The 26320-nt window shown below is 37.3% G+C and overlaps 1 protein-coding gene and 1 long non-coding RNA gene across 3 annotated transcripts; both read right to left on the reverse strand.

Annotated features, from left to right (window-relative positions):
- Positions 1-3170: 3170 nt before the first annotated feature.
- On the reverse strand, positions 3171-5659 carry LOC108230970. Its single transcript, XM_037979308.1, has 4 exons — positions 4871-5659; positions 4600-4762; positions 4418-4510; positions 3171-3620 (listed from the first exon to the last, which is right to left on the reverse strand). Coding segments are annotated over exons 1-3 (690 nt in total). The 5' UTR covers positions 5396-5659; the 3' UTR covers positions 3171-3620; positions 4418-4508.
- Positions 5660-5669: 10 nt separating this feature from the next.
- On the reverse strand, positions 5670-10592 carry LOC119617648. 2 transcript variants are annotated; one of them, XR_005233993.1, is made up of 4 exons: positions 10514-10592; positions 9530-9583; positions 6905-7072; positions 5670-5804 (listed from the first exon to the last, which is right to left on the reverse strand). It is a non-coding gene; the product is annotated as an uncharacterized LOC119617648 (long non-coding RNA). The 2 variants fall into 2 exon arrangements; XR_005233992.1 differs by having other exon boundaries at positions 9530-10551.
- Positions 10593-26320: the final 15728 nt, after the last annotated feature.

The following is a 26320-nucleotide window of genomic DNA, read 5'->3' on the forward strand; positions in this document are numbered from 1 at the left end:
AGAGAGAATTTTTTTGACATTGGTTGATTTTTTTTTTTTCCACAACCTATGAATTTTTTAGTCATAAAAAGGATCCTAAACTCAAGAGGTGAACCAGTGCTGCCTTGACACAAAACCAACAATGTTGCAAAGCACCAATTTTAAATTGGAGCTTTAGGCACTGTGTTATAATTAAGCTGTTACAAAGACATAATTTGTTCTCATGTCTGTACTTTAATCTATGAAAATACCAAAGATAAATAATTTGCCAACTTGGCATATAGTACATATTGTGCATATCTTCTCTCAGGTTTTGTGTCAGCTCTTTGCTGGATTGTTTTTCCTCCACTTTCCAAAGACATGATTTTTCAGATACTGTCCTACTGCTGTAGGTAGTTTTATTTTAGGCCTGACAAGTGTTCTTTTGTCATCTTTGCATGTTTTTTAAACACACTGCACAATATGCCACAATGATCAGATACAAGGACTGGACAAAAAATGAATGAAAAAGCAGTCAAAGTCCAAAGAAGAACTTTGAAAAACCTTCAGAAAGTCTGGCGATGGTCTGTTCTGGAGAAGAATGTCTAACTACTTGAAAGCAAAATATAAAGAAATAAGACAAAAAATAGAACTTTTTTACACAGTACTGCATCGTTATAACTACTAGCTCAGTACTGCCTAAAGCAAGCTGATTATTTTTTGAATAATAAAAAAACAATCACTGAATTCATAAAGCATACAACTCAAACCTTACCAAGATTTCAGTGATCTGGTGCCAAAGTCATAGGCATCCAATAAGGATTCAGTTCAAGAAAAGTGAAAGCAAAGTTAGGAAGGGATAAGTCAGCGAGCCAAATCAGACCAGCAGAACTGGCTGGATGGATGAGAGACGGCAAGACCGCAGAGAGATCAACATAAAGTTGACAGAAAGCGCTTACGACGCACTGCCACTTCGCCTCAGCAACCCCTCCCCCCTCCCCCCTCCCCCATGCCCTCTTACATGCTCTCGTCAGCTAATTATCCGGAATTAGAATCTTCTTTCACACCAGTGGTGTCAGGGTGCCTTAGCTTGATCTGTCAGGGCCCCTCATGACTGGGTGCTAAACTCACGACAGTTGATGAGTGCGAAGCCCGCCACGGCTAATTGTAAGTGAAAAGCTAGACAGGAGTGACAGAATGGGGGACAGGAAGGGAGGGTTAAAAGGGAGGGAAAGCTCTTTGTCTGAGGACAGATGAAGGAAGGAGGTTTAGTTTGGGTTTTGCAGGTGGCAACGGGATGGCATTGTGAGCTGGTGCCCATGTTTGATGAAGGGTGGGGGAGGGAGGTCTCAAAAGAGTCCCGCGGCACTGAAATATGTGCTCAGCAAGGTGAAAAAAATTTTGAATGAAGGCCAGAGAGAAAGGAAGGACGGAAGGGAGTAAAAGAAGCCAAGTGTGAAAGAAACAGGTAGGTGTGATGAAGGACGACAACAAATCATTTCTTTCAGGGCATGTCAGCCAACATCTTGCTCATCAGTCCTCATGGCCTGTGACCAACATCGCTGTGACAACACATGAATAATGTGACTGTATTCATACATATTTACACAGTTTGAAGTGGTTCTGGTATTTGTTTAATCATATGGAGGTGCTACAAACTATCATATGCTTGAATCCTCTGACAGACACATTGCAAAAACATGACATGCTTTTTATTAAGTATGTGGAAGGTCTGTGAATACATTGTTAGAATTATTTCCAAATTTCAAAAACAACAGTTTCAATTTTACATGTTATTGTACTGTAAACAAATCAAACCGCACCAGGGTTTTTGTATGTCTCAGCATGTGCAGGTATGTGAGTCTACGTGCCGTGTGTGCATGTTTTGTGCGTTCCAGTTGGCCTGGAATGTCAGCTAATGTAATCTTGGGTCAAATGCTTACTGTAGTTGCCAGGTCAAATTAAATGTGTCACCAGCAACGAGAGGGCGTGATGTGGCTTGATGGGAGGTTGTCACCTATCACTTCAGGGCATTTGAGTGTCTGTGGATGGCAGAGTGTACTCTTGTCTTACAGTCAGACGTTAAGCAAATGGACTCTGAGCATCTTTGAAACCACACAAATTCAAAAACAAGGATTGGAGGAGTAGGGGTAAAATAAATTACACTTGTAAAATATCTCATGTTTCAATGTATTCACTCTAAAGCACTAATTATATCACCTGTCAAGTGAAAGGTTTTGACTTATGCTTATACACTGTAAAAATAATTAGGGTGGTTTAACTTAAAAATTTAAGTTAGATTGCTGCCTTAAAATTATAAGTGAACTTAACTTAAGAAGCAGCTTTTTTACAAATTTTAAATGAAAGTTATAAAAGCTGTCCAATTGATGATAATTTATTGTTTCAACTTGATACTATGAGTTGAAATGACTCACCATAGAACATTATTCCTTCCAATAAATTAATTACTCTTGTCAAGGAAACTTACAATTATATACTGTAAGAACTCACATTTGTGAGTCCACTCAGTTGTCTAATTAATTACTATTTGTTGTTTGAACTTGATATCCTAAGTTAAAACAACTCACAAAGTTACATTATCCATTCAAGAAAACTAGCTCCTTATTGTCAAAGTAACATACACTTATACATCCTTTCAACTCACATTTTAAAATTAAAATAACTAACTAAATTCATATCAATTGCCTTTTCAAGTTATGTTAACTTGTGTTTTTAAGGCAGCAATTGAACTTAAAATTGCAATTTAAGTTAACAAAGATCTTCAAATTTATTCCCCTTTCTCCACTAATAATAGCAAGTTCACCAGTTTCCTTAAAAAAATTACACAGAATACACTTACAACTCACATGTTTAATAACATTTATTTTTCAAACCCTTTCTCCATCAAATACAGTTTTGGTTGAGAGGAGCCTTAAAGCCACTGTAAATCATAACATTCATCTCCAAGACAAGAATGTGCTGAAGTTAGACCATGTTCAACAAGAACATTCTAACCACATTATCTAAATCCAGTTTATTCCTAAAGCACATTAACCAAAGTACTGTAATCATTAACATCAAACAGTTGCAGTAAAACCTCAAAATCAGATTACAATCAGCCATCATCTCTCATAAACGGTCCAACATATTAAAGTGCTACAAAATCAGTCAGCAATCTCACAAAGACAACCCTGAGAGTGATGTTTTTTTTGTTTGTTTTTTTAACATTAGTTCAGCACAATGCAGTCAGTATTATGTGTGTTTATGGAACATAACTGAACAAATTGTTACAACAACTCTTTTTAGGTGAGAAAATAAAAATTGAAAACATGTTACAGTTTGTACCTCAAGATTTTGTTTCTCAACCCATGTACTCGAGCTGAAGCCTGGTCTGGTCTGATCTTCATCACCACTCACTGAAGAAACTCAAATGAATACTTCATGTCATCTGGATACTTGAGATTGACACAGTAGATGACACCCATAAGCATGGCAAAGCTTTGTGCCACATCTTTAATGTTGTGAAGCACAATGGTCTCCTCCACCACAACTGCCACATCAAAGACCTCGTGTGGAATGGCACTCCGTTCACCACCTTCACAGGCTATCAAGAGACCAAGCTGTATCCCCTTCAAGGCATCATCCAGAGTGTCAACATGAGCCTTAAAAAGGAGAAATAATAATAAATGATCATTTTTGTGTGCAAGCACAGAATACCATTACTTCAAGGTATCTTTATATTACAAGTTGTTGGATGCTATTGTGAGGTTTAATATCCTGTATATGTTGACACTTTAGGGATAGTTCAGTTTTTTTTTTAAAGTGGACGCTCTTCTATTCAGTCAGTGTGCATAACCTGACAGAGCATACAGCACACTCCCTGTTCGTAGAAGCATAGACTGCACAGAAACAAAACAATAAAAACTGTTTTAGATGAGGCCAACAACAAAAGATGCATTAGACAAGTAAAAGAAGCCACAATTGAAAAAAACTATCAGTTTAAGTGTACACCATATTAAATTGTTTTTTCAATGCTTTACTTTGTCATCAGGCAGCCCTTCTTTTTGGCATGAACTCTTTTCATCTACAGAGCTTCTGTTTTCTTACACATGAGCAAAGCTGTGCCTGCTGTACACCATATTACTCCAAAGCTTACCAAGGTAAAGCACTGAAAATATGCTAAATATGTAGGACACATTAACTGATTCTGACTTTTTAAAAGTATGACTTCTCTTACATAGTTAAATTGTCCTCTGTTGTTGGCCCCATCCACAACAGTTTTTCACTCAGTTTCTGTACTGGCAATATGCTCTTTTCTACAACCCCCCACCCCTGCTCACCCCCATACATACATACACAAAAACCAAAAAGTTTTATTTTTTTTAAATTAAAGAAAGGATAGCAAAAAATAGACAAATGTAAACAAACATACAATTCTTGCATTTCAAAATTGTCTTACATCACACATCCTGATGACAGCTGATGGATCTTCGCCTGATATGTAGTGTGGCAAACCAAGCAGAGCAGCAGCCCTTCTCCTTTCATTTGTGTCCTACAAGATATGAGACATGCAGTGAGATGAAAATGTTTTAACAAACATAAATGGTGCCTAATTTTCTACCCATCCACAGTTCCACTTACATCTTTCACAAGGCAGTCCAAAATGTCTTTGAGTGACTGCTTCTTTCCAGACTTGGTTGCTGCTTTGTATACCTCCCAGCAGTCTTGGGATCAGGCCATCAAGTCCATCAAGAAAAGATTCCAGAAGGTCTGTGGTGATGATTCTCCTGAATTCTGCTCTAATCTGAAGTGAAAAGACAGAAAATACAACATTTCTCAATAGGACAGTCCACAGTCTTAACATAACAGGACTAAATCTCTCGGTGGAATTAATGCCAAGTTGTGCGATTACCTGTTTCTCATAAAACAGAGCTGGCCATCGGGAAATGAGCTCTGTGATGTGTGGTTGATCTCCAATTATCTCCTTTCTACGCTGGGAAAACGTAGTAACCATCAGATCCTCCAGCAGCTGGTGATCAGGGTCTCTCTTCAGCATTTCACCCTCCATAATCTTGCGCTTCTCCTCCATGTTTTCAGAACTCTGTCCTTCAGGTGGATCAGGACAGTAGTTTACTTCACCCTTCTTTGACTTCTTGACACATTTTCCCTTTGAACCTCCTGCTTTTCGTTTGTTTACGACCACTTCAGGGCATCCTGCTGCACTTAATTTTTGCCGGTAGTTTCCAAGCTTAAATTTCAGGCTGTGAAACCATGAGTACCATCCCTTTTCAGACCCTGGTTCTCGCAGACAGGGATGCTTCTCCACCAGTGCTTTGGCCACATTTTCATAGTGTTGCCTCTCAGGATAAGCACTAATCTTCGACATACGGTCTGCAAGTGTGTCAAGGATATCAGTCTTTAAACTTTTAGGAATCATTGTCAAAGATCCATCCTTAGCATACCTACAATTTGCTTCTTTCAGCTGCAGCTCCACATCATGTGAAAACTGGGGAATTGGGAAGGGATCAGGCCATTCGACAGAATCCCCACTACTGGTGGAAGGGAGGCTGCCTGTGTCCAACGTTGAATCTGAGCCATCATCAGCTGTGAACAATACTTTCAACGTTGCACGGTCCACAGGAAGGTCTTTGATGTTTGTTAGGTTGCACAACTGATTATTGAAGTCAGGATCCTCAAACTGCAAAATTAATCCTCCTCTTAGACCAAGGTTGGTTCGTAACACCTGGTACAGTTCCTTGACGCTTGAGGGGATGTCTTCAACTGAAAGACGTCTGATTTCATTTTCTGACACGATGACACGCAGCAGCATTGTAGACCACTTTGACCTGGAAAATAGAAAAAAAATATGCAGTTTAAGAAAAACATTCAGTATAAACTATTTGGATCCCTCTACCTCCTACACATTCTCAGTAGTTTGAAATCATAAATGTCTTAGTCCTGACTGCAGGCAAATGTTTACCAAATCAAGATTTTTTTTGTTCTTATGTTCATGTATTTAATAACCATAAATAACACATGGAATCTGAAGTTTCTATTATGATTTTGGCCACTCATATGTAGTCCTTAACCAGATAGTAACCTTTTTTTGTGAGTATGAAAGAGGTAGTGGTGTACTGAGCTGACTTGAGGTGTTTGTACGACAGGTGTGACAAACATGAAATTGGGCTAATGAGAACAAGAGAGACATGGTTTTAGCACTGTTTTGTAGGAAGAAATGTAATAAAATATGAGAGCTCCACTTGCAGTTTTTGTAATCAATTAAACTAATGTTTAATCAAGTCAGTTATTTTATTACTCATAACAATGAACTCACAAAAATAAATCTGGGAAAATATAAAAAAAGTATTTTAATATTTAATTCAAACAGCACCAGCAGTATGGGGCAAGGAAGATATTTGAAATAGTTAAAAAATTTAACAATAGTGATAGACTAACTGCAGACTAAAACCTTAGTTTAAGCTATTTTTCCTGTCATATTGGCTGGTAATATAAACAGATGGTGTAAAAGCCCTAAACAACAAATTTTAAAATATCACAACATGAGAGACAGGAATGTATATGGGAAAGTATAAAGATATGCATGTGTATGAGTTGCAGACTGATTAGTTGAAATTCTATCAAAATAGCAATACTTTAATATCATAGGTAATTCAATGCTTGATAAAAACAAAATGTCAAAATACCATTCTACATTTAATATTATCTCGTTCCATACATGTCAGCCAAAAAGTTTTATTCTACAGACTTGATATCAGTTTGGTAGTTCTTCACATCATAATTGCTAAAATTTACACCTAAAATGAGAAATGTAAAAAAATATTATTCTCTCTATCAAATGATCTCAAGTGCAGTATCAGTAAAAATTATTGCTATTAGACTTTTTTCCCAAATTATTCAGCCCTGATACAAGTGTGTAATTACTTACAGCTGGTTTATGTCAGTAAGAAAGTCTTAGGAGTGACCAGATGGCAGCCCCGAATGAAGTATGACACCAATGGCACGTAGTCGTTGAGATCCTCTGGTTTCACCAAAAGACACTCAGCAGGGTTTTTCTTCACAAGATTGTAACTCCGCAGATGCTCCACATAGTACGCTGTAAAAGGTTCAATAATGAAGCAAACATGACTATCCAACACAACGCATATTTCCAAAACTCTCCCAAAGTCCGATAATCCACTTGTACTCCCAGCAGAGAGAATCATTCCCTTTGAATACTTTGTTCCATTTAAGAAGATGTGAGGGGTCAGTCTTACTGTGTCAACACCGCTGAACCTATTCAAGATGGCTTGTCTGACACCAGCATCTAGGACTTCGAGGCACATATCAGACACCTTTGTCGTCTCTGTCTCAGGCTTGAAAAGGCTTGGCATTGAAAGATAATGAGCCAACATAAGTTGATGTCTTGTTGCAAGAGTAAGGAGAATGTTTTTAAAGTTGTTGGCATCCCGCACAGCCTTTTAAAAAAAACAATGTTTTGCCTCAAACCTGATGGTCCAACACTCTGTTGGAGGTCCAAACGTTTTTATAAGATATGGATAATGTTCAATAAAGTGATGTTTGGGACACAGCTTTTTTTCAGGAAAAACTGTCTGCAGCAACTGTCTGTGATCTGATATTTTTGCTTGTAAATAACAAAGCGAGTCCGAAGTGAAATATGAGGTTGACAATAGCTCCACCAAGTCTTTGAGCTCAAGGACTAATTCCCATGTCTGATCACCTTCTGGAACACGGTGACCGATGAGGAGAGGAAGGAAACGCACAAGACTCCAGTTTTCATGTCCATTACCACCGAGAGTATGGTTTCACTTGAAAGTTGATGGAACTTTCTGAGGGCGGTTTGTCTTGTCAGAGAACTTAAAAGGAAAGCCTTGTATTTCACTATTAAGCTCATCCAATGTGAAATAGTTTTTAGAAATAAAATCTGCAAGGCACAGACTTAGCTCTATGGGTACAATGCCTTCTAGCACATCATGTAGAAAATCAGGTGGAAAACCTTGGCATGCATGGAAACCTGTCAATCTGTTAAGTGGACATTCTCGTTTCACACCATCAACAGACACAAGTTCACTGTGGTTCAATAAATGTACAGCTTCATCATACAAATCTGGTGTTCGTAAAACAAAGTTGCCACTTCTGACATCACAAGTCTGTACTTCTTCACGACTACACAGACAAAACCTACAAAATTTGTCCACATTAAAGGACTCTTGGAATCCACCAAGGGAGTGTGCAGCCAAGTTGTCTGCAGCCACATACAAAATGGTCCCTTTTACATTACAAGCAAGTTTTTCTACAAACACACCAACTGTTTCTAGATACTGAATGTCTTTTATCAGTGGCTCCAACACAGCATTATACCCATAAGTCTTGACATGTTCAGTTTTGCACAGTAAAGCCAAGTAGATTGATGACAACGATGGCTTGTATCTTCTTGGCAAATTGGCAAGAACCCAATAAACACCACATACTTTGTGTTTTTTTCTGGATGTGCCAATGGGATTACAAATTTCAAAGTCGTCAATGTACAAAGTTATGCATAGACTAAAATCTTCATGTGAAAAAATTGTATTTTTTTTGAAGTTATCACCATCCAGACATGACTTGTACTGGCCAGACTGTTCAACTGATCTGTTTACCCTCAATTCACGCAGCACCTCATCTCTCTTTAGAATTACAGAAAGTAATGTTAGAATAGGGACATAAACAACAGTATGAGACCTTTTTTGTCTATTCAAAACATATTCAACAGGCTCAATGACAGTAAAGTTCTGTCTATAAAATGACTGCCTTTTAAATTCTGTGCCTAAAGGTCCCTCTCTTGAAAGTAAAGTGAGTGGGTTTACACTCTGTAATGCTTCAGTCAAAGATACTGTTAATTCCTCAGATGTGCAATTATGCTCCTTCAAAACATTTTCAATTGTCTGCTTAGTTATTTGTCCAGCACATTCACCAACATTGAATAAGTCATCAACAATTTCTTGAATGGCTGATTGTGACACATGAAGGACTGCTTGCAGGCGAAGTAAAAGGGATGCAATCTGCCGCTGAATGGAATTATGCACAGGTTTAAATTCAGATTCAGCCAACAATAAATCTGATGACACTAAATCATCAAAGTCTTCTTCCTCATCATTTACAACAGCTTGATTATGCCAATTTATAACAAGGTCAGGTTTGAAATCAACAAATGTAGCAGCATGATGATATCGACTCTTATGGGCAGTGAAAGTTGATATTACCCTCGACTTAAAAGAGCACCCCACAAATGGACAATTGACAGCCTCTTGAGTTCTCAAATGTCTTTTTAAATGAAGAAAATACTGTTTGATGTTGGTTGGTGCTGAAAAAGTACAGAGTTCACAGCGTAGTTTAGCAACTGGATTTAATATTTTATGTTCCTTGATATGTTTTGCAAAATCCACATGGGATCTGAGCACAGTTAGACAGTTTGGGTAAATGCAGCTCAATCCTTGTCTTTCACGTCCATGAGTGTCTCTGTAATGATTCACTATTGTTCTTTCATTGTAGGTGGCAAAACTGCAAAACTTACAGCTCCACTTCATCCACAGTTGTAGCCAAAGATGAATGATTTAACCACCTGCACCTAAAACACAGAACATAATTTTTAGAGTATGGTCTAAAAGCATTAGTCATTATGAACTGAAAACATGACAAAAACATTAAAATGGTAAGAATAGAATAGATGTATACTTTTATTGTCCCACAGAGGAATATCCTGGTGCAATAGATAGGGTTGAAAAAAAAAGATGTGCATAACAATTGTATTCTTAAATGTTTTTTTTTTTCTTATGAAGAACAGAGTCCCCTCCTATCTCTAAAAACTTCAAACTTAAAAAAGATTTGAAAATAAAAAAGGGCTGACGCTCCAGATAAAAAGCTTGGAATCTATGCGATTCACGTGAATAAAACGTAAATAAAACAACGTCACAGTCAACTCGGCTATAATGTTTTCACCTGCTCTCTGATCCACCCAGCTCTCATGCCCGCAGCCCGCTCGACTGCTTTATAAACTACGCCACAGCTTTCAAGAGCAAAGATAAAAAATAACTACCGTCAGAACATACCAAATGAGAACACAGTTCAATATGCAACCCCCCGTTGGCGGTAGCTCCCTCTCTTTAACAGTAAAATTGCGTTTATCACCGGCAGAAACTGGACACGCGCTCGCACAAACACGAAATAAGGAACCCGGCTAATTACTGAAACAAAGACACAGCCTTTCCCGAACCGCTAACTCACCTGCAATAATATCACCGGTACCACTCAAAAGTTTAACCAAGCGCCACGAATGTGCTTCTGAGAAACAGAATGTTATAAAATTCGCTGTATCTGTCTGCATTTTATCTTAATAAAAAGTTTTATAACTGCACCGGAGTACTGTTTAGCTAGGTTCACCTCCACAAGTCGCTGTTTCAATGTCCTGTGTTTAAACATGTTACAGAGACAAAAATTCGTTTTTTATGACATATTTACAAATTTGGTTTAATTAAACAAATATATACAGGCAAATTACCTTATTTCACTTGCTGCTTGCTTGCTTCTCAGCCAGGAAAAGGCCCGCCGAAATGCTGCCAGCTCTCATCCAGATCTTGCTGAAAAAAAATATTCTTCCGCGACTTCACTTTCCACGTGTTCAATTTGCTCATGTGGTGTTCATCTTCCTTTGTCAATAGGCAGATTCAATTGGGTGGAGCACCTTCTTAAGTGTGACTAAAATCTTGTATCATAATTAGTCCCTTATCAGATCAAGACCTAAATTCCCGGTACTATTTGCACCGCGCATTAATATTACCGCCCCGCCAGTGGTCATCGTCATTTTTTAAGAGGTCCGGTTAGTATTTTAAAACTCGGAATGTTAAGTTACGTTGACACACTTGAATTTACATTTAATTGAACTGGCTTACAACCATAAGTTGTAAAGCCAATAACTTGTGACAATAAGCTGAAATTTCATAACTCATTATGTTAAATGGAAGTAAATTATAGAAACAAGTTATGATAACTAATTGGTGGTAACACTTCTTACAGTGTAGTTATTCAAGTTACACTTAATTGACCTTATGTGTGAGCATGCACATGCATGGTTGTTTGTCTCTGTGTTGGCACTGCAATGAAAAAAAAAATAGAATAAAAATATTTGAAACAAGTTTTTTTTTTTTCCTGATTTGTAAATTGGTTTTATTTCTCCAGAGAAGAAACACATTGAATGTCTGATAATTCATTGGTTTGTTAATTATTGTACCCATTATCTTATGAATCCAGAGGAGCTGTTGACCTTCCATTTATGTGTTTGCTCGAAAGCTACACAGGTAGCCACCAGGATTCAGCAGTCAGCCAGCAGCCTCCACTCCAGCACTACTTTCATCCACTTGAAGACTGGAAACAGCTTTTCTCTGGCTAGTGTAGATTTGTGTGGATTAGGCCTCAGCTTTACGGCCGAGGGCTTGGAGAGAGTCTCTGCAGAATAGGCCAGGAAGCTGTTTGGAATTGAATGTTGTTCCTCCCCTCTCATCATTACCCTCAAACTCTCACAAAGGGCCCAAATCTCTCAGTGCCTTTGAACCTGTGTTTCAAAATGAAAGACTTGTCCAGTGGAGGGTCTTTTCTTATTCTTCTTTTACTGAAAGGAGTGCAGAGAAAAGAAGAAATAGAGAATAAAAAAGAGAACCTTCAGAACCTCATTTTCTCTCCTGTTATACTGCCTCTGTTTTCTTCCGGCCTTGAGCCACTTGTTGAAGGAAAAGGCAAATTTCTTGAAAAATTCCTAAAGGTTATTCCCCTAATCAGCCAATGCACTCATCCCGTACTTTTTGGCAGCAATGTAGAGAGCAAAAGGGTGAGGAAGAAAAAAAAAAAAGCCAGGGGACACAAGGCTGAAGTGGAAGACACAAAAATAGGGGATTCTGGAGACAGCTGTTGGAGAGGTTAGTTAGAGATTTCCAGCCATTAGCTTTAGTCTGAGCCAGCTCGCCCACTTAAAGCAGACAAGAGCCGGGCCAGGCCAGGGCTCCTCTATGAAAAGGTACGGGACCCAGGTTGATCTCGTGGGGAAATTGTTTACAAGTGAGACCCTCATTTCTACAATAGTTAAGAGTGCAAGAAAGAGGAAGAACAGAGAAATGGTAAGAAAGGACAGAAGAACAAAGAAAATAGTTTGTTGAAAGACTGAAACAAATCTGCCAACGCACGGGAGCAAAAGTGAAACAACACGGAGCGAGAGTGATTGACGAACAACCAATGAAGGATTTAGATGAGTGCTGTTGGTGGGGCGGAGAGGGGAGTCAGGTGGGGGCAATGACACAATGAGTGGAGGACCTGTGTGGGTGGAGGGCAGGGGGTCTTTCTTTCTCTTTTCAAAGGCAGGATAAACAAGGAAATGAGTCTGTAATCATTTCCAGAAATTGCCTTCCTCTTTGCCTCTCCTCTCTCTTGGCCGTCTCCCCGCCTCCATTCATTAGTAGGCCATAGCCTGATTAAAGACTTTCATTGTCCCAAAGAGACACAGAAGAAGGATCCACTGCTGTCCACGTCAGTGATACATCAGGTGTGATTTGTGTTTCTACCACAATTGAGCCTATATTGTTTTAGCCAAGTGCAAAACCTTAAGCATGCAACCACACAGCTAGTATATTTGTTTTGTTTTGGCAGGACACTATTATTGAGGAGCTGTGTTTTGTAAGTCTCTTGTAAAATGTATTTTTACCCAAATTAATCATAATTCACAGACGTACAGAAAAATATTTTCAGCAATTTACATGTGATAAAATCTGGGTTCAACTGAAAATTCAGTTTAAGAGTGACCAGAAGATGTGCTGTGGAAAGCTTGAGCTCATCACAAAGAGGCATAAATTAACATTTATTGTTAACTACCTAATTAACTACCTTTTACTTCTGGGAGAAATAGCATAAATTTGCAGCTACTTTCTGCAATAAGGACAACTGTTTTTTTTTCAAAAAATCATATTTGAATTGAATGTTTGATTTGTCTGAGTCCACTTTGGAGACTTTTACACTCACTGATGGTTTAGGGGTATTTGAATGTTTGATATACACACAGTTTAAAATATTTTCATGTTAGCTGCATATCATGTGTACTGAAGGTTAGCACTAGTGGTTTTTAATGTTTTGTTCCTCTAATGACATTTAATTTGAAGTAATTTGAAACAGAAATGTATAGAGTAATATACTAATATAAAGCCTCACACAGTGCCCAGACTTTTACATTAATCAGCTTATATATCATTCTTAAAAATATAGTGCAAGTACAACATAGTTTAAATTGACAATAATATTTACTTGCACGCATCAATATACTTTGCCCTTGCCAAAAAGGCACCCATGGTCAAGAGATGTTATTTGGTAGTTTCTGACTAACAGGACATAATCCAGTTGGTTTTAAACTGTTATCTTGACACTGGAAGAAAATGATCAGTTTAAATAGTTAAAATTCAGCCTTTAAAATGTTGTTGTCTCCTAGGTATCTACTCTCTTAAAAAAAGCTTTGTAGCTTCATAGTAATCTATGTATGTATAAATAATTTATCACTCAGGGACTACAAAGATGCACAAATAGCCTTGAAATCCTGGTGGACATTACAAAAAGTTTTTTTCTTCTTCTGTTTTTTTTTTTTTTTTTAACAGAAACCACTCTCTGGGTCGCAGGGAGCTGGTGCCTTTCTCCAGCAGTCACTGTGCGAGAGGCGGGGGACACCCTGGACAGGTCGCAGGTCCATCACAGCGCTGTGGTGCAGCTGACCAAAAATAAATGAAACATATGGACGTGTAAAACTGTGACAATATCCATACGACCTGACACATAGACACAGACACAAAGAAGCATGCAAGGCCTTTAGGGTTTTACTCAAAGTTTGGCTAGATTTTGGGACAAAAACCACATATTTATGGATAAGGATTGGGATTTGGCAGCTTTTACTTTTATTCTTTTAGCATGTTGAAAACATGTGATGAAGGCTTCTGTCAGTGTTGATTTGTGACACCAAGGAAACCAAACAAAAATGGTGCTAGTATGTCTAATAACAGGATATGCTTAACCATATAAGACTTACTCTTTAGGCTGCACTGTTGTGTAGTATTTAGCATCGGCAGCTCAGCAAGAAGGTTTCCGGCTTGAATTTTGGCTATGACCTTTTTGTGTGGAGTTTGCCTGTTTTCCCTAATGTAGCTTTCCGGGCAGTTTAGAATGTATCAATGGAAAGTTGTTCTTTAACCATATACAGAGTTATTTGATCTATAAGCCTGTATTAACATTGTAGTTGTACCAAATTTTAGTCAATGTATACTCAGCTGGGTGGCTTAGCGCAGTGGGTAAGGCGGTCAACTTTCAAATGAAGGTTTCTGTGTGTATTATGGCGTATTCCTACAAATTGATTTATTGTTTTTGCTTAATTCTAACTTATACTTGTATATGTATAAGTCTGTGGCACAAGAGGATTACTTAATGAATATGTAAAACAAAAACACAGATGAATTAAAAGCAACATGAGTAGCCAAAGCTAAGTGTGGTAGGTTTGGAGGCCTTTCCCTGCCAGGGAGGAAGTGTTTGGGTTTTATTGGTTTCATATGACACGACAGAAACTTTTTAAGATGTTGTAGACGCGCTGGTAAAAAAGCAGTCTGCCCACCCCTGCATAAAGTGCCCCTGTGATCTCGGCTGTATTTATAGGCACTGTCTTGAGTCACATGGTTTCCATTTCTTCCCTTGTTGGGACCCCCTGTGGTTGCTTTTACAAGCACAGGTATGAAGAGGTCAAAAGGCACCATCTTCAGTGGCTTTGCCATCTTTTTCAGCATCTTTTATTTATGCTTTTTTTCAGTGTCTTCCTTTAAATTGGTAGTATAACAAAAACATTTCTTTAAAAGGGAGAGAAAACAACCTCTTTCCTGATTTTGAACTAAATTAAAGAAATTTTTTTACTGCTATAAGGTTTCATAACTTTCACATTTATTTAGTATTTTTATATCCAAACGTCCGTCTAAAAAAAGTAATTAATTGTATTACAAAGCTTATGTCTATAAAAAGAAAATGTGAACCCTAACCAAATACTTTCACCTCATTATTTGGCTATCATGGGGATGAATCCTGCATCACTAAGTGCTGATAATATCATTGCCAAAAAGCAGTGACAGTCATTTCAAAAGTTTTTATAAAATTATGTTTGCTTGTATTTCTTTTTATATAAGTGCTTTATCGTTGTTCTTATTGTTTGACCTTTTGTAATAATTGTTTTAGATGTTTAGATATCTTAAATGCCTAACTAGGGATTTGGTTTGCAACTTATCCATTGGCTAGAAGACCAGTTCAGAGCAACAGTTGTAATATTTAATATGTAACACTGTTTTTATGTACCATCTTAAGCTTGAAATGAATTTAACTAACCTCTGTGTATGGGATCTGTAATGTCAACAAATCTGAATATAGTAAAATGCCTCCTTCTTTTTTCTTGGACGTTTTTACAAAGAAGCTACATTTAAAAAAATAATGGAGCTTCACTTCCCTGTCATGACCAAAGATACTTCCTATAAGACACTGTACATAATTATCAAACGTTAGCTCAAATTACGGAATAAACTCTTCCTTCTTACATTTTGCTGCTTATTGACAAAAATCGAGTTTGTCCGAGTCTCTCTGTTTGTGTCTCTCAGTTTAGTCTGCAGGCCGCTCCAATCTCCCTTTTCTTTCCCATGTGGTGTGGTGTGTTGGTTTTAGTGGGCACTAAAAACACATTGTTAAACACAGTTTTAAAAGTTCCTAAAAGCATTTTTTCCTCTTGGGGATTGGCACTTTAATCTACTCTCAGGTTTCACATGCTGCACAGGCACACCTGCAGGGAGAGGAATGAAATAAACTGGATCCAACATACCCACTGGCTCCTACACATCTTAGACTCCTTGTAAAATTGAAGAAAGAAAAGTCTAATCAGATTTATTGTTTTAAATCAAAAAATCGAACAAGACACATCGTGTCTTGTTCTTTATGACCTCTACAGTCACTTTGCAAAAGTCCTTTGCATTTAGAAAAACAAAGACTCAGTCCTTAGTTGCAAAACTTACCTCATTTAAGGCTTACTTAAGACATTTTAAATTATGTAATACTATAATATAAAACAAACATTTTGAGCATTTAATATAATGGTCTAAGTTTTTTTTGTCTTCAGTATTGGCTTATTGTTTTTACTATGATGGTAAAGCTGCTGTGTATCTTTTGGAATCTCCCAAAACAGACTCTAGACAAGAATACATTATGGTCAAACCCAAACTTGAGGAAACTCAAAAAGGGATAGGGGTGGTGTATTGTTTTCCTCCTTCTACCATCTCATAAAATTATTTTTATTTGTACTTTTCCCACTTTTACAGTGCTCTCTGTGCGTATAGAGGGACATTTGATCACAGGAGAAGGGAGTAAATGATTCTCTATCTTTCTATCTTCAAGGCTTAGGACAAAGTGATTCAAAGAGGAAGTGGTTGTGAGTGAGTTCAAGGGAATTCTGTCTTTCCAAAAGGTTAAAGTTCAGTTCCAGGAGGGAAAGACATGAGCTGTTTGGTGTTTTAAGGAGTTCTTTTTATCTAGTCTGAAACAGAGGTACCTGGGGAGTGTCAGCATGGGTTGAGGTCATTTTAAGTTTTGACAAGAGAATAAAGTTAGTTAGGAAACAAACATTCCCTCCAATCTCACCTCAGGAAGTAAAATAGAGCAAGTAGTGTCACAGAAATGCTCTATAGTTTTAAAATGACAACATTTTAGTTCCCTGACTGTTTTGTAAATGTACAGCAGCTTTCATGTGACATGATAAATAACCCTAACTTTGTATTTATACAAATTTTGAAGACCTAAGCCTAAACATTTCCAAGTAGCAGTAAGATTTAAAACAATTGGAAAGTGCAGGGTCAGACTGTTCTTAAACTCAGTCCATGGATTTATGATGACTGTTACCCATCTACATCCATACAAATGTTTGAAGAACAGTAATGGTGATAAACTTAATTTTGTCATACATACATACATACAGTATATATGACTATTTTTATGGGCATGCAACTATTTTGTCTTCAAACTTTACTTTCTTTGCCTTTGTTAAATTTTCTTTTGTTTTGTGGAAGTTGTTCAAATCATGCAGAAAGTGATAAACAAACTGCTGATTATGTGTCACTGCACTGTCCATTGATTATTATGTCATGACTATTGACTGTTATGCAGAGGTGATTTAGTCATGTTGGGGCCCAAGGTTATGCATGAGGTCTTCCACTTACAAACTTCACACAAAAGCCCTTTTGTTGTAGTGGGTAATAATATCACCTCGCAACACCAGCATGTACTCCTCTGTTTGTTTTAATGAGCACACCATGATCCTGTGCTGGCTTGCTATTAAACACATTTTCACCAACACTGTCTCTGAGGGCAGAGGAACATATTACCAAATGGACCAATCGGAAACAACATAGTGACGCACCTACTTATACAACATTTACACCCTAAACAACAGCTGGTAGCTACAAGCATGGGGCAGATGATTACAATAGCAGCTTTCTGTAAGTTAAGACGAAATAATCTTTATTATTATTATTATTGTTGTTATTATTATTATTTGGCCACACTTCAGGCTTTATTGACCCCTCCTTAATGTGTGTCTTCTGATCCTCAACTCCCGGTGTATATATAAATATATATAAAACAACTTCCAAGATAAACCGGAGTTTACTTTTCCAAGAAGACCTGATAAACATTCTTTAATTTTAACCAAAGAATGTATCTTAAATACCTGAACAGGCAATTATCTTCATTGTTAGTAAATTACAACCTCTTGATGATCAACACTTTTGTGACTGTGCTAATTTCTGTTAATCTTGATAGATGTTTTTGGTCAATGGAGCTGCTTGCACATGTATTTGTCCTTTATGACAATTTTGGAATCTCACTAGCAGTGCTAAATTATCCGACAGGCTTTATTTTTAAATTTGATTGATATTAAATGTGGCCTTAAGTCCAAGTCCCAACTATAAGAAGACAGCTGACAGTGTCAAACATTTTAAATTACCATCTCCAAATGTGATTACAGCTACAACCCACAGTTACAATGAATTCTGTTGGAAATGACACACTGAGAGGTGCGACTTTGAAACCATTAAAAACAGAACAGAACAAAATGTGAAGAGGTAAACATATAAAGCAAATTATTTGTGAATTCAACAGGGAAGAAAATCTTGTTTAGAACCAGATCAACAGGAACCTCAGTTGCGTGATCAGCACTTAGTTTTGATTGTAATTATGCCAAGATAAATATAGAAGGGAAAAAAATGTTGTTGTGATAGTTGTGCATGGCAGGGTACAATTAAAAGAATGGTAAATGTAGTTCCATTCATACTTCAAAAATAATATATCATCAAGGAACAGATGAGTCATCAGTTACTTGATGACTCATTTTTTCCCATAAAGAAGACTGCAACACCAAGAAGAGGAATTCTTCTGCTTGCTGGTTAGAATGGAGCAGTATGAAAAGGAAACTAACACCATTATGTAATTTTACAGGCAAGCTACTTGAGTGATGATTCTCATTAATATTACCAGCTGCAGATGATGATAGATGATCTTGAAGAGCCTTTCCTCACGAAGACAACATGCATAAGCAAAATTAAGGCAAAGTGAAAAGATTTTTTTTTTTTTCTGTCTCCTAACTTGGCAGATTTGGGCCAGCACAATTTTTAAAAACTTGTCACATTTGTAAAACTTATAAGTCTTTTAAAGACACATAGAGATGGAGAGCTAACATCTGAAAGTTAAAACAAAATCAAAACAGGCTTTAAAATACCCCAAAAAGTGGAGCACTATCAATATAATGTCTAAAGAGATTTTAACTTTGATCAGACAAATCTCTAGACAGCCTTGACTGGATTATGAGTTGATCAGCCCTGTGGTCGAATGGCTGCATCTGTCTGATGAACTGCATGACTGCCAAACCTTTATGATTGGATCTGAAAATTACAAGTAATGGGTGCTTCACCAGTCATAGTCTGCAACAGCTGTAGATACCAGAGTGAACAGTAAGCATCAAAACCTATTGGTACACAAATGGGATTTAAAAAAAAAATAATCGTGGATTATTGCAAAGAAGGCTGAAAATGATCTTTTTTTTTGTGGTGTATGACACTGGTTTATGTCTTAGAGAGAGAATGTTCAATGGATAAAGTTTCTGAGAAAAGTATGTTTCAACTACACACTATATTTATTGGGGATGGAAGTTTTTATGCTCCCCACAATTTGATTAGACTGCAATTCAGAGGACTGTGATGCTATTATAAAATGATTGTTGATCCATCTATAATCACAATTCAAGCAAATAATGAGCATAGAATTTCTGGGCTGCTGCTCGGGTTTGAGCCCAGGTTGCGTCAGGAAGGGCATCTGGCATAAAACAATTGCCAAATCTTTTGTGTGAGTTTGGTCGCTCTGGCAACCCCTTCAGAAGGGAGCAGCTTAAAAAAAAGGAGAAAAAAAAGAGAAGAATTTCTCTTGCGGAAAAAAACATATGTTGCTTTACACTCCGGTATAAAAGTTGTTTTGTTGACAGTAGCTAATTTTTCCTCTAAAGCTCAGTTTTATGGCTTTTAGCTGCTTCAATACAGGAGCAGGATATAGCGAAATATCTGATTCCAAACAAATAGCTAGAAAGTCTAACAAACTTCCGTCTCATTCTCTTTTTTGGTTCAAGCTTTCAGTCCCATCTTGTCAGACCTTGTCAAATTTTTACATACTTTTCATTATTTTCACAAAAGGACAAAGGAACTTAAATCAGCTAACAAATCAGTTGAGATGTCAGACCTTTGTTGCCCTTTCTACAGCATTAAGAAGATGGCCGAAATCTTAACTCTTGATCAAAATTTGTTGTCATCTACTTTGTAAATATAAATAACTTGCTGAACTAAAATGGATTGGCCAGCTCACGTTTTGAAACTGCTGTCACAAGCATACTCACAAAATGTGCACACGCACTGCTTGAATCAATTCCTGTCTCCGCTATCAATCCATATCTCGATCGTTGACCCCCTGATGTGAGTAAACTGGCCTACAAGCCTAACAGCAACCCAATACTTTATATATTTTACTGATGTCATGCTGATGTCAAAGTGTCAGAATGAAGCGCTGCCTGCTGGCACTTGGCAGATCTTCCCACTCCTTTCTGGCCTACTGTAGCTCAAGTTTCATTTGACTGTCAATGTACAAATGTGTGAGGATGAAAAGTTTTATGACCTGTCATATGATGCTATTTTCAGCAAATCAGTGATCATATTTTGCTCGGTAAACAATCATACTGATTCCCTTGTTGCACAGCTGAATTTCTGCCTTTCTCTGATGACTTTTAGTAAAGCAGCTTTGTAGCAAGGTAGTCAATCTGTGGGAAAAGGAGCACTGTTTCTCATGTTCGGCATGCAACTGTAAAGGGGTAAGACTCAGGTAACCAGCAAGTGTAATTACGAGTATGCTGATCCCTGTAAAAGCGCTTCCTGGCCACTTTCTCCTCTGTACTGAAGGCTTTGGCACGAGTGGTGGAGAGGGTCACTGTTTAATAATGAACAGGTCGAGCCGGCTGTAACGGATACATGCACCTGCTTTATGCATCAGTCAATTACCTAATTAGAACTCTCCCTCTGGGGAAAGCTAATACCTCATCCTGGAGCAGGAGGACAACCCCTTCCATGTGAACAGAGACTCTCACAAGTCAAACAGATACCTGTACGTGTGTGTGTGTGTGTGTGCGCAGCCCTGGTGCATTTGTATGTGAGGAACAAAAGGAAGGGGTCGAGTATTTCTTTGCACAGATCAGGTACCCAAGCACTCACATGGGAAATTGTAGTCAATGCCATTGTGATCCTATAACAGTCCTTCTTCTGCCCATCTCCTTGCACATGCTGCCATCAGTTCCCCATCCTTTCATGAGAAAATGATATGATGGGTCTTTTCTACTCCCATTCATGGGGCACAGATTAAATGGTGGTTAGGCCGTCAATTGTTCTCGTAAGTTCTCTCTTTTGTATAAAGTGGTTCAACTTTCATTGGCACTTATTACAATGTCATTAGGTTATTTTTGGTCATTTATTCATGTGATAAAATATAAAAAACAAAATCTATCTGCCCCATAAAAGGCCGTCTACATGGGAATATTTTTTTGTGAATAAACAAAAGTTTTCAACCTTGCATTGACACAAAAGCAGCAAAATACATTTGAGGAGCCCCAAAACAATATTTTTTGAAAATGATTCCACAGTGAAAAAAAATCTCAAAATGCCACCCTTGAACTTTTGTATAGACACATCCTTTTGAAAACATTGTTGACATAACCCCACTTCTAATTTAAGCTACGACCTGAAGGTCAGCGCTTTTTCTTGTTTTGTTAACATTTTGCACCTAAGTTGGAAACTTTATGTACATGCATCATGCCTTATTTTTTTGTTTTTGATGTATTTTTGTGGCATCTTTTCAGGACCACATACAGGCCTGGCATAGTTACTACAGCATTTTCGGTCATTGCAGTGTTTCTGTCTGGATGAAAGCATTTCTAGTAATGATCTCATGTTTAGGAGGTTTTTAAAAAAATATTTTTAGAAATGTCAAATAAAAAGATTGTTTTATGAAAACTGTGTTTCTGTGTGAACAAGGCCTTAGTTTACAGTTGTGAGAACACCTACTTCTCACCTTAATTTAACACTAGCAATTGATAACAATGAAAAGCTGTGAGTGCCTTTAAAAAGTCATCAGACATATTTACATATTTGTCGTTTCAAGTGATTTGCTTGACGATGATTTCTTTGGGGCAAATAATCTTTGGCTTTTGACTCAACAATTACAACTGGACAAGTCTGGTCTAAATATGGTATGAGATGGAGTTAAATTGAAAGAAGGGTTTTGTATGTGGGTTGAGCTGGGGCAGACCAGGTGTTTTTATGACAAGGTTTAGGACTTGAACTCTGTCTTTCTTTCAGTTGCAATGTAGTCTGAAAAATGCTACATCAACAAACAGGGTTTTCTGATCGTCTCAGGTGATTAATGCTCCCCTTCATATCAGCTGGAAATGCTGACTTTCAAAGATATGTTGACAATTGTTCAGTATTATTAAGCAAATAATCTGTGTAGCTAGAGTATAATGATTATCAATGTCTTGATTTTTAATTACTTAAATTATTCCTTTAATGTTTGACTATATATTTATGCTTACACAGTTTGCTGTTCACCTGACATTTAGGCCTTTAGCTAGTTATTTTGGGTTTTAGGCCTAATCTTTGTCTATTTAAATTGGTAGACTACTAGAACTGCAATCTTAATGGCCATGGTAAAAGCAAGTATTGAATAATAACCCATAGGTGTAAAAATAACCTAAAAGCATTTGCAATTTAAAAAAAAGAGAAAAAAGAAAAGAAATTGATCTAAAACTGCTTTTTAATTGAAAAGCTTTTTCACCAGTTTCACCAGGCATGCATGAAGTACTTTTTATAAAGCTCTTTTCAAGCTTTTTGGTGGGACCAAAATGAACAATTTAGTTCCTGTAAAATGCACGTCTTGGTTACCCTGTGCTTTATAATCTTCTATTTATAAAGCACAAGGAATTGGTGTCTTTTGGGGCAAATATATATTGTTATTAGTCATCAAAGATAATTAACATTATCAGAAATTCTGCTTTCATTAATTGTATGGGTTTTGCTGAAGTCACCAGCAGCTCCAAGGCAATTTGAGACATTTTTTCTGTGATTAAGTTATGCACTGTAGGGTCTAGAGGGAGAAAGTGAACAACCTGGTTTTCTGTGGAGAAACTTGAGTGATGAAGCTTTCACTTCACAGAAGAGGAGCGGTCAGGGGTTGAACACTCAGGCTCACCAACATTAGTCTATACAAGCTCATCTATGTTTGCATCAAGACCTCTGCCCCACTCACTCTCCTCCATCACACAAAGGCAAAAACTCCACCCACTTTTCCAGCCACTAACCAGCAGGGCACCATCCAACACCACCTTGACGGCTCATGTTATGGTTTTACTACACTGCAAAATCAATTTCAGTTTATTAATAACAGCTATAGTGCAAATATATGTACTGCAAGGAAGATGGATGGAAGCAAAGAGGAAAACGTGGACTGAGATCGTGTTGGTGGTGGCAGGAGCTCGGGTCAGGCAGCAGGCTCCTAAAAATCAATTTTCACACAGGAAGACTATTAGGATATTGAGAAGTGGGATGACTGAGTGTGTGTGTTCACTTAGTCTAAATTACCTTGCAACTTTCAATAGAAACTCTAAACTCTGCGCTTTCAGAGTTTCTCACATCAAATCATGACAAATGTTTACAGTAACCAGTTTATATTCCTGATACTGCTGAAAATAATAATAAAAAACAGCTGTAAACATAAGAGGCATTTCAAGTAAATGAATTGGACTTCCTTCTTGCCATCTCTTCTAAGGAACAGCGAGAGATCATGCCCACTTCAGCTTAGTAACCAAACAGAAAAAATACGGTGTGCGGCCTGCCTCAGCGAGAAATCTCAAAGTGCTCGCCGACTCCTAGCTGCTAATACAACTAATGCAGTAATGTAAGGGCCGAGGCGATTAATGAGAGCGCTCTGCCCCTGACATCTCAGACACCCTAATGTTGCTGCAGCGTCTCCCTAGCCGTGCTTTAATCCATCACTGGTCCCTGTAACCCAATTATGGCTTGACGCTTTACTTTTAGCTCCTCTGATGGGTCCTTCACACACATCTATAAAAGGGCAAACAAGCACTCACACACACACATGCAGACAAACGTATTCAAGCACCAAGTACATTTCTACAAAGATATTTGTGCTCACACACTGCCTTTAATACACACAATAGAAATGCCCAACTATGCATTTTGTTGAGCTCACTTTAAGGGAAAACTAAAGACTTTCAGGTGAAGTAAATTTATCTAAAATAGCTATCATGAGCTGTCAAGGCATTCAGTTTAATCATGCACAATGACATGACCTTAACAAGTTTTGCTTGAAAAAATGTTACTCAAATATGGTTTTACCCCAATTTCACAGAACTTAATCTCTATTTAAACCCTTAGTTCAAGTTAATTCTTTTTTCTTTAAATCTTAACTACTGTTTCCAGTAAAATTTGTTATGATTATAATTGTAGCTTGATGCTACACTAACATCCTTCATTCCCTGAGGTGCCTGAGTACTCTGTTTTAGCTAAAGGGGTGTATGTGCTGCATTTTTTATAAAGTCCCCCTGCAACATTTATGATTCACCATAAAGGCTTTAAAACAACACTTGGCTGCTTCTCCCACCAGATAATGCTAACATCTGGAATATGCTGCACATGAAAGTGTCTCAATACGTTGCAGAAGCTGGACCTTGTCAGAACCCTCCCTCTTTCGTCTCTGTCCATCAGTTATGTCACACAGAGAGTAACAGCTCTGTCAATCAAGAGATCTATGCACTTGCTTCCTCTAAATCAGGTGGATTGACTCCTTAAGAGTTACTGGAGAAGCCTACTTCCATTAGCCACTCCCAAAGGCAAATTAACTTAAATGTACCCGCTCAATAAAGTTCAAGACAATCATTTGCATGTCAATGTCCTTTTTTCTCTCTCTCAAGGCCTTCCCAAACATACAGCTGACTTGTGCAAATCCTGAGATTGCTTAGATTCTGTAACATTCCCAATTAGCTAGAAAGCTAATTGCAAAGAGAAATGACTTGAACAAAAACTGTTGCAGTCCGGACAGAAAAACTTCAAAAATCAAGTTATTCAAAACTTCCCTTTAAAACAGTTGTATCCCGTGTAGTTGTATCTTATATGTTTCTATCACATTATAAATCAAAGGCCTAGCTTTCCTTGAAGGAGGCATCTTGCCGACTGTCTTTCATGCTAGTGTTTTAGGCTGAGATCATCTTATATTGATAAAGTTGCAGCTATTTTGGTCAAACCTTGACAATACTGTTTTTCATAATCTCATGCTGTATTGCTGGATGTCATGCTCAGAGTATGTGTTGACTCCTAGCTGTAATCACATCAACCTTTAGCACAATAATTCTTCAAAATTTAATAAATTATAGACATTTTTGTGTTGACTAATTGTGATGGCCATCTTGAATTGGATTGATAACCTGTGATAACTTTCTGTAAGTTTCATTAAAATTTGTCTGATAACAGACACATAGAGGCAACTCCAAAAGATAATGTTAAAGTTGTAAGCAAAGATCTTGTGCACTCAGTAGCACAAGATAGTAGTATTCGTTATAAATGACTCTCAGCTACTACCACACCACATATTACCACAATATCTGTCAAATTAATTGACATTAAATTAAATTAATTTTTTAATTGAACAATTTTTGTGTTTTCTAAGGTCAATTGGCTGAAGCAGCCATCTTTATGCTGACTTCAAAAGTTATTCAGTTGTAGATGTACATCCAGTGATTGCAATCTTTAAGTTTTATTGAAGTCCATCCATTTATTCATGAGATATTTTGGCAACAGGCAGATATACAAACACATGCACAAAAAGGGCAGATGCTAATAATAAAGGTCTTTTTTTATTTTTATTTTTTTTTTACAAAATAATACTATTGAAAAGTTGGCAACTCATTTTAAACAGTACTAGATTTACAGTAGTTTTCTGCATTATTTTAAAGTCCATATTCCAATGTTTTATCTGGAACACTGGCTTTACATTTCTCAAATTTTGTATTATTTCAGAACCATTTGTAATCCTAATCATCCAGTGTTCCAATTTCAGGCTTTAAAGAAAGAATCGTGTTACTGCTGAGCTATATGATGTCAAACTTATCATGTCACATTATCCTCACAAATTGGAAAAATGTCCTGAAAACAAAAGCTGTAATGTGGGTGTCTGTTGTTACCAATCACCAGGAGGTGGAGGTCAACATAATTTATAAGGATATTAAAGCTGTGTGTATCTACACAAAGATGACCAGGTCAAAGTAAGCTGATGCGTTGTGGATTTTAAATCCCACTGTTTATATGGACAGTAAAATGTGAATTAAATCTATCTCTATTTATTTATACCATGGTAGAACAAGATTAATGTTGGTCATCCTCAGTGCTAGAAGTCTTATTATAAAGGATTTGGAGAATCTATGGATATTTTTTTTATATAATTTGAACCATAGTCCACTACTTAAAACAGTGTATATGTGTGGAAAAAAACAAGCACCAAGAACCACAAGATTAATTCTGGCCTAAAGTGAAACATGGTGATGGCATCTTCATGCCGTGCTAGTCTGCAAAGAGGAACCATAAATTTATTCAAACAAGAAAAATCCTTGATGCAA

The sequence above is a fragment of the Kryptolebias marmoratus genome, linkage group LG14 (genome assembly GCF_001649575.2).
Source record: "Kryptolebias marmoratus isolate JLee-2015 linkage group LG14, ASM164957v2, whole genome shotgun sequence".
Taxonomy (NCBI): Eukaryota; Metazoa; Chordata; class Actinopteri; order Cyprinodontiformes; family Rivulidae; genus Kryptolebias; species Kryptolebias marmoratus.

Bases quoted from the DNA above. Each gene is read 5' to 3' on its own strand.
- LOC108230970 (XM_037979308.1), bottom strand. From the start codon at position 5,395: ATGATTCCTAAAAGTTTAAAGACTGATATCCTTGACACACTTGCAGAC. The intron at 4,763-4,870 runs GTAATCGCACAA...TTTTCACTTCAG, and splicing joins CTCTGTTTTATGAGAAACAG to ATTAGAGCAGAATTCAGGAG.